This window comes from Schistosoma mansoni, chromosome 2 (assembly GCF_000237925.1).
Source record: "Schistosoma mansoni strain Puerto Rico chromosome 2, complete genome".
Lineage (NCBI taxonomy): Eukaryota > Metazoa > Platyhelminthes > Trematoda > Strigeidida > Schistosomatidae > Schistosoma > Schistosoma mansoni.
Window position 1 is genome coordinate 9,704,843 of NC_031496.1, and position 12,453 is coordinate 9,717,295.

Genomic DNA, 12,453 nt, shown 5'->3' on the forward strand with positions numbered 1-12,453 from the left:
AAGTCCCAAATAAGACAAAACACGAGTCCTAGATTCCACTTTTAGCTCCGATCATCTCAGCCTATGTCAAAATTATGCTGGATATTAATATGTTTGAGAAAAATTGGGAAAAGTGTAAAAAGTTGAGTAGTGTTTAATGCATACAAAACAAAAATCGCAGGATATTGAATGAAAAACATATCCAAGCATAAAAATTTTCTTTTAAAAAATTAAATACATTCTTTCCGTGTTTTTTCAAACCATGGTTACCATGGTTACCTAATTTCTATAACTAATGAAATATTATATTCGTCTCACTGATTTTATTACCGTGGTTACAATTAGTAAGAAATTTTGTTACTACAAAATTTCTACTACAATTAAAGTTATAAAATGTAAAAATTGTGGAAATTTACTACACATGTCAAAGTCCATAAACATTGTACAACAGATTTTCTTCACCCCGTCGATTGAAATGAAAACGTTATCATGTAAAACAAGTTTTTAGCATATTAATTAAGGTTATTTTATTCCATCACATTGGATCGTCAATCATTAAATTATGTCTTCACGTTGTTCCGCGAAAGAATGTACTGTTTAAATTCTTATTAGTTCTTCACTTTTAAATAAATCATTGTTAACACTGCCACAAAAGCATCAAAACCATTTCTGTTCTATTTCGAATAGTAATAAGAAAAAATTATGTCCATTTGGCTAGCATACTTAAACTTTACAGGGAAATTTCGATATCATCAGCAATGAACTGATTATCTATTACATAACTTCTAATTATTATTCGTTAGCGTTGATGTCTTTTATACAAATCAAAATTTTGTCTAAAATTTAATAGATTTTGAAGAATATTGTAGAAGATTGATCTGCATTGTCATCTGTTAGTTCAATGCTTGGAAATAGAATGAATTTAATGAAGGAACAAGAATTTACTTTGTAATTATTAGATTCCTAAATCTTAATATTTTCATCAGTTTGCCGTTCTATTTAAGTTTTCTATGAATCGGTCTTTTCAATAATCTATCATTTTTAAAGTATGTTAAACACTACGAAATGGCATTTTAGATTCAAGTTATTATTCTGTTACAAACTTATATGATGGCTATCAACCATAAAAAGACTTAAAAATTACATTTACATTCAAAAATGATCGATATAACTCCCATATAAGTTATTAGTTTACCACTGTTAGTTGCTTAAAAACTGTTCGCAAGTATGAAATCCAAAGACGTTCCATGATGAAAATTTTTTAGCAACTTACCACAACGACCTTTCTGTACGTCGTTACATGACAGATAAATTATCTTAAGTGAAGAACTAAAAGTCTACTAGCTCGTATGAAGCCAGATACTTAGATCATCTATCTAGTCAATCTCTTCACTACAAACATGATCATCTCTTAACATGGTTTAGTCTAAAACTATTTAGATCAATTAAGTTCTATATTTTCTTACATCTACCATGATTAAAGCTTTCAACCTCATTTACGGTTTTATTACGATAAAAAGTAACAGATAAATGATTCTCATTTTTTTAAACTCCCATTATATTAAAGAACTTCCAGTTTGGACAATGAGTAAAATCAACTCCCTATAAATGCACCGTGAATCATTTTTCTTAACAATGTATCAACCAACACATGACGTGAATATTTTCCCATTACGGTTCTCAGTAAATTTGTTTTTAAGTTAAACCATCCCAAGTAACTTACTAATGTATAAATAAAACAACACGATCCATTTAATCGCATATCTTTCTTAATTTCGATGACTAATCAATAAATTTTAGTAACAAGTTAGTTATTAAGTACGTACTTCTACTCCTGAAGTTTAGTTAACCACTATTATTTCCAAGATCAATAACTGCACATTATTAGTTCATAGATAATCACTTAAAGACTGAATAGTTTGATTATGCCCACGAACATTCTAACGGGTAAGAAGTGTTTTTCTTTGAAGAAAAAACTTATTAATTCTATTACTCTTTGAAATATGCAGATGATGACTGTTATTGTATGGTTCTTAATTCATTTTAAAGATTATTTATTTCTTAAATAGTTTTACATTCAATGAATCAAAAATGTATCATCATTAGGAATGATTAAAATATTTTTGAAATCTACAATTTAAAAATACCTTAAAACTAATTAGAAGAGTTGATCAGCACTTAATTACTATGTACTTACCTCCAAATTTATTATATCATGCTAGTTAAAAACTCATCAATTCATAATTTCTCTTTAACAGTCTCATGTCCTGTGGTCTCTATGAAGTCAAATCGAAACAGAACCACCAGGGGTTTTAAGGTAAAAGACATTTAGGTCTAATAGGTTTTTTTTGATATTCAAAATGGCTGCACAAGTATAACAACTAGCGTGATGTTGATACAAGTTGGTAAATACCTATAGGATTTAAAAAAAAGCAATACCTTATTATTACAAGCGGATTGTTTCCATGACTTTGAGAACGAAAAACCCCTTTTATAAAAACTCAAATGAATTTTAATCCATCCATTAAAATATTCATTCCATCAATTTATCTTTTTTTTATCCTTTTTTTCTAGTTGGGATTATATTTGCTTTACCAATAATTATATTTCAAGTATTAATACCAGCACCAAGGGATGACATATTACCGGATAATATCACATTACTTAACACTACTTCTACAGATATATCAATTAATACTTATCATTTAACAGAGATGCCACAAATATATACTTCAACAAGTAAAACTACTCATGATTTAATTAAAATTTATCTTAATATCAATAATAATAATAATTATTATAACCAAGAAGTATTTTGTCGAGAACAATTTCCAACTCAATCAAGTCGTATGAGTTATCAACTATTTGTTCTACTTTCAACTTATGTACTACCATTTGCATGCATTCTAATTTTAAATTCTTGTATCGTACTAAAATTAAAACAAAAAGTAAGTTCATTTTAATAGTTATTTATTTCTTTATTTGAATTCATTAAAATTTCAATATACATACGTACATTCATTTATTCATCTACGTAAATTTCTAAAAATTACTTTTTTAATACTGAATTAGTTATCAAGAAATACACTTGGTATTGTTTGCTTGTATCTTACCATTGTTGTTTAAGATTGCAATTGATCAGTCTCTTGTTGGCATATGTGCATCCTATGTGGACTGCCTCGATATTTACCTTAAGTCACAAGTTTTATAAACGAAGATTGATAGTGGATAATAGTGGAATTCAGGAGTGAACATCAACTCTGCGGTGAAGGTATATCCAGTTGACGAGTCCCAAAATAGGACGAAACGCGAGTCCTGGATTCCACTGCTAGTCATCATCCATCTTTGTTTATAAATTTGTAAATAAATTTAACTACTTATTAAGAAAGTTAGATATACAAAATCGATTCGTCTATCAACCATTTGGTTACATATATAAAACTGTTATCAAACAATCACAGATTAATTTTAAGTGACATTGAGTGTTAATTTCTGTCGACATATTGTTAAAAATACTAAGATGAAAACAAAGTTCTAAAAACTTTCATTACCAAAATTTTCATTAAAATGAAGGCCATTTGATTTTGTTTAAGTCAACTGATGAAGTCTTTAATAATAACAAATGAAAGTTGTATTGTATCAACTATAGCTCTCACCTGATCATTGTATTGTATTTAAAGATCCGTTTCATTTCACTTGGTGAAAAGTTAGGACGTTAAGCATGGTATGTTACTAAAAAATGTATATAGATGGCTTACTCTGCATAAAAAAGTTTAAGGCAATATTAACCTTGAAGGTTTAATATTCAATTTTCGAAGTGATAATGATGAAGAAAAATACACATTAGATGTATGTTATATAAATAATGTGTAGTTACCTTTCTTAGTCAGTGACAAGAGATTTGTTGACAATATTCACGGAAACCTTAAAGGACTTGAATTACCATTAGCTATAACATACTAAGTACATTATAAAAAGTAATTTCAATTACTATACAAGGAAAACACTTTAGCCTGATCATAATAAAAAAATGAATAGTTTTTTAGCTATAACACAGGTGACTGTTTATTTTTTCACATTAACAAACCACAGACTCATCCTGAAGTCGTTTTCGAGATGGAATAACAGTAAAACAACAGTGATTCAGATTTATGATTCACATTCACCCCGTGATAATGAACGATTCTTCACAATTTCCCCTTCTGCACTCCTCAAACCTGTCGCCTAATAATATTAACTGACTATTATTGTTTGAAAGTCAGTAATTTGTTCAGTCTTGCCTTTTTTAATAACAGCGAGACCTAGTAATCTCTCAAACATTAGTTTAAGTTCGAACATGGCTAGAACCAGAGATAATCTGTTTTTCAGCATGCTTTATTTTTAAACATTTGGACTCATGAATTGTTTATAGCCAGATATATAGAACTGATATTTCGATAACCTTTGAACCGACTACTATTTTTCTAATATTTTTGATCTTACTCTCGAAATTTATCGTTAGGGTTAAACAAATGGATAGTGCAATTGTTTTAAAGTCAGTTATAACTTAGTCCCATTGTTTTCTGTTGAAAGAAAATTATCTAATTCTGAATTAAAACGTAACCAAGCAGTTGTCATGTATTGATTTTACTACTTTTATACAGCTCCAGAGGCTACTAGAACTAAGAAAATACTGAATAAATGGTTCTCAACTGCTGAAAAAATATAAACGTACTAATTTTAAAATGAACATCACATATACTGGGCCACTTTAAAAATGTCACGTCCTTATTTATAAGACTGGTTTTGAGGGCTTAAATGTTTAAAAGTATATACAATTTATGATAAAACTTCATTTCTAGTCTAATATGGATAGTGTCACAGATACCAACACTCATTGATCTTCATTTAGTACGCCTGTTACATTACACAACGACGGAATATATCTTATGTCACAGAACATGTGTTGCTTATGAAAACTTGAATAAGATAATAAATGTTTATTACTGACGTTCATCACACTGACTGAAGACTTCGGTAGATGTCAGTGTGATGCAAAATTTTAAAACTCATCTGTTTGAAAACTGTAGATTAATCAAACTAAAGAAGTCAATCACATAAAATGTTAACTGTACTATAAACCTGTGTTTTCCACTTTCAGTCCAAAGGTAACACCAGTTTACGATGAAGATCTTCCTAAAAGTAACATGATTTTTCCCTAAATAATTAAAGGTAATCGCCAAATAATCTTGGACTTAAATCATATGTTAGTTGGTATTTATCATTAATAAGGACTAAACATTTCATTAGTGACTAATGAATGATTAGTTATTGTTAATATTCTAGTCTAATAGGAAGTCAATCACTTCACTTCAATCATTAGTGAATTCTCTAATTGTGACACTGAGAATGGAACCTTTATCTGAATCTTAAAGGAAATAATAATAATTTGATCAGATTTGAAAACAGATACTCTGGTAAGCGTTGGCTAACATAAAATATAAGTCTAGGATGTCTTGTTGATTTCGTATACATACTTAACACCAAACAATATGTACTGGGATATTAATTCACTCGACCTAGTGATCATATTGCAATTCGATTGAAAGAATGTGATCAATACTTAGGATTAACTAAAAGTAATAATGATTGCTACTTGATTATTGGTCAATATGAATTCGTCTGCATAGAAACAGAAAGATAGATAAGTAAAACGAAGATAAATTTTAATGATAGTATTGTAAATAACTTTGACAATTAATTATATATGCATATCTTTATGTATATTCCCGTTTCCACTTCAATGAAAGAAGTTTCAATTGATATAGACTTATCAATTCTTTTTCAAGGAATGCTGAGAAAGATAAGATTGAAATCAAAATTTTTTATATTTCCACGAAAAATCCTGAAAATTTTAACTAAAACACCTATTCAATTCTCTTAAAAAAAATATTAAGAAACGATAATTCTAGAGTATATAAATTCTCTTGATATTGTTTGTTTGAATCTTCCCATTGATGTTTAAAACTGCAGTTGATCAGTCTCTTATTGGCATATGTGCATACTGTGCGTATTGCCTCGATATTACCTTAATTCACAAGCAATATAAGCAAAGATGGATAGTGGCTAGCAATGGAATCCAGGACGCGCGTTTCGTCCTATTTTGGACTCGTCAGCTGGAGTATATATTTTTTGTTTTCAGACACTGACTTATAACTTTCAACTTTGACGATGTTTATTGATTGTTTCCTTTCTTTTTTGAAAAAGTCTTTGAGCACATTTTCTTTGAACGGTTTGACAGTAAGTCGTATTGGAAAATAAACTACAACAAATGTATAAAGATATATTCCACATTAAACTCCTAGCTCATTTCTGAAGATAATTGATAAAGTGTTATCTATGAAAACTATATACACATTAATGTACTTTAATAAATGAAGCAATGTTGAGTAATTTTTTTTTAAAAAATCTAACATCAATCGGTTATTCTATTCTCATGTAAGTGAAATAAATGCGGTAAAACAAAAGAGTTTAGATAAGCGTTCAGATAGTATTAGGTAGTTTCTTAATCAAAGTTCAAATGGTGCTTTCATATGAACTGTTTGTATTTACTAACAAAATAATACTGAGCAGAAATTATAAACTAAGTTAATCAAAATGTAGTGGAAACTGGATTTAGGTAATCGCTTGTATTGTTATACATTAAAATGCTTAATGTACTCATTAGATCTAATGTGAATAGTGTTTTCTGTACACTGAAGCATAAAATCAATGTATTCAGTCAATATATAAATCAACTACCAATTGATAAAGTGATTAATTTCTTTGTACTCACCATATATAATAATTATATTAAAGTAACAATGGGCATGTTAAACTGTAGTGTCCAGTACCATATCAAGCTCACATGGGTTATTCTACCTTCCGTATAGACCGTTTTATTCTGTTCAAGTCACATTTTGACCTTGTTAACTATTCGCTTATTAACCTTGACTGCTTTTATATCAGCGTATATGTGTTAATTGCTTACCATATTTACTACATGTCTGTAACTTATTTTTGTCTGACTATAAATATTAGGTCACTCTTTATGAAAACAAGTTGGTTCACTCACCTTCTCCGCTTTGCTTTGTCTCCAATTTTTCCAACGACAATTTTTTTCTTATATATATATATATACCTTTGAATCTTGTTAGTTGACTCAACTCCTGATTTGAGTCACAATTCTCCTCTGTATTCGCTCGCTCGCGCTCATTAGCTTTTCGGATCGGATTCGCTTGATGCTTGTGGCATACTGACCTACGCTATTCGATAATAAAATGTAGTCGGCGCTTTGTGTTGCTTTCTGAATTCATACACTGTTAAGATTTATTGGATAATAGTTATCGGGGCGATTGATATACGAAGCTTAAAGAATGATTGCAAATCTAATCCACTATAAAATGATGTTTAATGTTCAAGTCTAATGAAATCCTATTCATATTTTATGTGATATAATAAAGAATATCTTGAAGTCAGTCACTCGTGAGCATGTGATTATAATCAGAAGAGGTTTTTGTGGAGACTTTAGTATTTTCATAGTTGAGATCATGAGTCAATTAAAGCTAGACCACCACGGAAAACCTGAAAGCACTGGATGACTATTTAGTCCTAGTATGGGACTCTTCAGCAGTGTACATCCACGATCCCGCACTCGCAAGATTCGAACCCAGGGCCTACCAGTCTCGAGGCAGAGCTCACTAGTGACTGACTTCAAAAGATATTTCCTTGAGTTCTAATGAGAAGCAGTAACCAGTGGAGTTCTACCAAGTCTGTTGTAGAGATATCAACTCACTGAAGACAATTGAAGAACGGTTGCTCAAAATCGTGGATTGGTTGAAGTTAGACATTAACACAGTTGGATGACACCCAGCTCAGTTGTCTAGAGGTTAAGCGCTCTGGTGCGAGACTGGTAGATCCCAGGTTCGAATCTCGCGAGTTCGGGATCGTGGATGCGCACTGCTGAGGAGTCCCACAATAGAATGAAACGGCCGTCCAATGCTTCCATGTTTTCCATGGTTGTCTAGCTTCAATTGACTGATGCTTTCAACTATGAAAGAATACCTTGTTATGCATAACATATTTAGTTTCTTTAGTAATATTGAAAATCATCTTAGGAATTCTTTTTTTTTCAATGCAGAAAGTATTCTATTCTATATTCACGCAATCTTCAAATATTTCACATTTATACGTGATTAGTATAGTAACCTTATCTACATAACTAATTTAGGTTGTCTCAGTATTTCCTTATATATTTATGTATATCTCCATTATATTGGTTATTTATAACTTTCTATAAAAAAAAATGTCTATATAAATGAGTTAACCAATAAATAATAGAAACCATCTTCTTAATTTTTTTTTCTTCTTTTATTAAAACAAAATCAGTTGTTTAACTGATAGTTTATGAATAAACGAATTTTGAAGGAAACAGTTTCACAATAATAATAATAATAGTAATGATGATGGTAATGGTAACAGTAATAATAATAGTAATGATAATAATAGTGATACTAATAATAGTAATGATAGGAGTAATAATAATAATAGTAATAATGGTAATGGTAATAATAATAGTAATCATAATAGTAATAATAATAATAGTAATAGTGATAATAATAATAATAATGACAACAATACATAATAATAGTCAATGCGGAAATTGTCACTATGTTACGTAAAAAACCTAAAATTTAAAGTAAACACAGGAAGTTAATAAACATTTTTTTATTCTTTTTAAACAATCATAATTTTGTCATTTTGAATGATGATTAATCTTTGTCAAAAGAAAGAAAAACAAAAAGAAAAATAAGAAATGTCATTATTTATTATATGATTTACATTTTATGATACATTTAATATTCTGTTTACTTTTAGGAAGTAAACTTTATTGATTTTCTTAAGATTTATAGTAAACATAAAACCTATTTACAAAAAAAAAACACTAGAGAAAAGGAAAAAAACATTACCCCTATGTGACATGTAATTTATGAAATATTATATTATTATTATTGTTGTTGAGTATGTATAAAATACTGGTAACAGAAACAAATATCAAATGGTCTGTTCTACAGAGTGGTCATTTAGATGAAATTTGTATTACGTCATTAGGTTTGTTATGTTTTAGTATGAGGAGATTTGTGGAGATGGTAGAATTTTCATAGCTTAAATCATATATTGATCTTAGTGAGAGAACTAATAAAAACATGAAAGCACTGAACGGCCATTTTGTTCTAATATGGGACTTCTCAGTAGTATGCATACAGCATCCTGCATCCGGGAGCTAAACCCGGGACCTATGGCCTCACGCGAGAACATTTAGCCTCTAGACCACTGTGCCAGTATCTAACGATGTACATGTTTACATTCGATTAGTTTAATATATTTCTCAACCCTCATATACTGCCTGTGGAGTATAACTATCTCACACCTGACTTAGTTGAACCCCACTAGTCACAGCTTCTCACTATAACTCTAGTTTGTGTATTCAATCATTAGCTTATAGTTGCCGATACCAATACTGCAAAATTTATTTTATCACTGTTCAGAAAAGGCTTAGTATAATGAGGAATCAAAATATCCACCAAACTAGAAGAAATGATATTTCTAAACAGAAACAAAACCCATACAATAATAGAGTTTATAACTAAATTATAAAAAAGCAATAATAATTTGTATCAAATTGCATCAGATGAACAAGAACTGAGTCAAAATCAACTTCCTCCAACTAGAATAGAAAATTTACTGTTTAAGAAAGACAGGACAGAAAGCTACAAAGAGTTAGTTGCTGACTTATATTCTGAGTTCCATCTGATAACATCCAAGTTACTAAGTTGAAAATTGTTTAGAAACCCTCTCCTTCATAAATTGGTGATAACCCAGCGGACAATAATCCAACGCATCTAATCCTCTTTCTACGCGACCATGACATCCATAAATATCTTTTATGCTTTATCATCTGGAACCTGATGTTGCACAATCATGCAAAATATGAACATCACTGAGACTGCATGTACAAAACGCGTCAAGAATAATGAAACCAGTGTTTTAAGATGTTAACACTTATGGTAATGCTAAGAAGACTCAGCCTATCCAGAACTTTTGTGGATAAATACTAGTTCTTGTATTAAAGAAGAACCTTATTAATTTTGTTTGTGATTCAAATTTCCACACTGACATTCACAGTTGTTTGAATGGCTATCCCAACTTTTAGTTTGCTTTTTTGTGTATTCTAAGATCATTGATGGTTGGTTGACTTCTAAACTGTTCAAATATTAAGCTTCTCATGAACTTCCGACTTTTTTATATCACCCATCACGTTCAGCTTTATTGCTAAAGTGTTTTATGTCAGTCACTCAGTCTATCAAGTTCACATTAGAAGATCCCATTCGTTCAAATTTAGGAGTTTGCTTAACCTGCAAATTGTCACCATTACACTTAAACACATATCTTCAAAACTATCTAGAACTATATCAGTAGACAGCCCTCACTAGGTCATGATCTGTTGGAAATTCAATATTTTTACTCATTAGTATACGATAAGTTATTTTTTATTTGAAGCTAAAACCAGTTGAAAACATTTTTTTAAAATGATCTGAGTTTTTGAACTTCTTAAATTACAAATCTAATTATTGTTCTTATATATAAAAATACTCAACAATTTTTCTTATAATACCGTTTCATATAAAATATGCCTGCACTACAATTTCAGTAACCTGATAAAATTGCACATAATGAAATTTTGGTTCAGTAGAATTGGTACAGTTGTAAATTGATTATCAGTTAGAGAAGGACATCATCAAAATTGTATTTCTGTTTTACCTATAAACACTAAAATCTAATTCCTATGCATGTGATCTTAACTTAGTCATAAATTTTTTTTATCAGTTAGGGGTTTTGTGGAGATTTTAGTAATTTAATAGAGTTGAGATCATGAATCAATTGGAGTTAGACCACCATGGAAAACCTGGAAGCACTAGACGGATGTTTCGTCCTATTGTGGGACTCCTCAGTAGTGCGCATCCACGATCACACCTCAAGAGATTCAAACCCAGGAGCTACCATTCTCGTGCCAGAGCACTTAACCACTGGACCACTGAGCCGGCATCCAACTGTGTTAATGTCTAACTTCAACCAATCCACGATTTTGAGCAACCGTTCACCAATTGTCTTCAGTGAGTTGATATCTCCCAACAGACCTGGTTGAACTCTACTGGTTACGGCTTCTCACTAGAACTCCAGGAAATACCTCATGGAGCCAGTCACTAGTGGGCACGTGACAGTCTTGGAAATTATTTTCAAGTGAACTTTACTTCTTCATACCTTATAATTTCTCAATTGTATGTTTTAAATGCAATTGCTAAGAATTAGTAGTAATGAATAGCTTTGTTGCCACCTAATATTTTGAGAAGAATTTTTATCCTTTAGGATTAACTGATTTTTTTTCCCAATAGTAATAGTGTAAAGCAACATTGTAGTATAAATAGCATCACATTACATAATAGCTAAGTTTTAAACACTATTCAAAGTAATCGAAATCGAAAATTAATTTTCACACTAGAAAAAAGGGTTAAACTAATAATCATGAAAGATATTGAGTAATTTTCAGGAAGTAAGATTTAATAATTTGATAGTTGAATTCATGAATCAATTGAAGCTAGACCATGATTGAAAACCTGGGAGCATTGAAAGGTCGTTTCGGCATAGTATGGGACTCCTCAACAGTGCACATCCACGATCCCGCCTCTCTAGGTTCGAACCCAGGACCTATCGATCCAGCTGACGAACACTTAAACTCTAAACCACTGAGCCGGCACCCAACAGTGTTAGTGTCTAACTTCAACCTATCCACAAAATCGAGCGACACATCCACTAATGTCTTCAGTGAGTTAGTATCTCACAACAGACCTGGTTGAACTCCACTGGTCACTGCTTCTTACTAGAACTCCAGGAAATACCTCATGGAGCCAGTCACTAGTGAGCATATGATTACAATGAGAAGGGGTTTTTGTGGAGATTTTAGTAATTTTATATAGTTGAGATCATGAGTCGTGGATGCACACTGCTAAGGAGTCCCACAATAGGACGAAACAGCCGTCCAGTACTTCCAGGTTTTCGATGGTGGTCTAGCTTCAATTGACTCATAATCTCAACTATATGAAAAACATTTTAGAGTTTTCATTTTTAAAACTAGTTAATTAATTATTTTTTATATCAATACAATGACCATGCATGTTGATATCTTGTTTGGAATACTTACATTGATATAGAATGTTCTACATAAATGTCTAACTAGTACAAATAAAGACAAGAGGAGAAAAAAAAACAATTTTCAAGAAACAGTCTATACATAAAACTATATTTAATAATGTACAATGAAAAATAAGTAAAATACTTCAACTTTCAGAACTGACTTCTACCCGAAGTTTGTGCTGAGGGTGTTGTTAAGAAGAACAA

General features: G+C 30.6%; 1 protein-coding gene across 1 annotated transcript in view; it reads left to right on the forward strand.

The window, feature by feature from the left end:
- Smp_123350 (putative g-protein coupled receptor fragment) overlaps nt 1-12,453 on the forward strand; it is a gene marked incomplete at its 5' end in the record, with an annotated part of 34,078 nt that overhangs the window by 9,853 nt on the left and 11,772 nt on the right. The window contains one exon of the mRNA XM_018795613.1: nt 2,554-2,927. Coding sequence (XP_018649908.1) covers nt 2,554-2,927 — 374 coding nt within the window. The remainder of the gene's footprint in view (nt 1-2,553; nt 2,928-12,453) is intronic.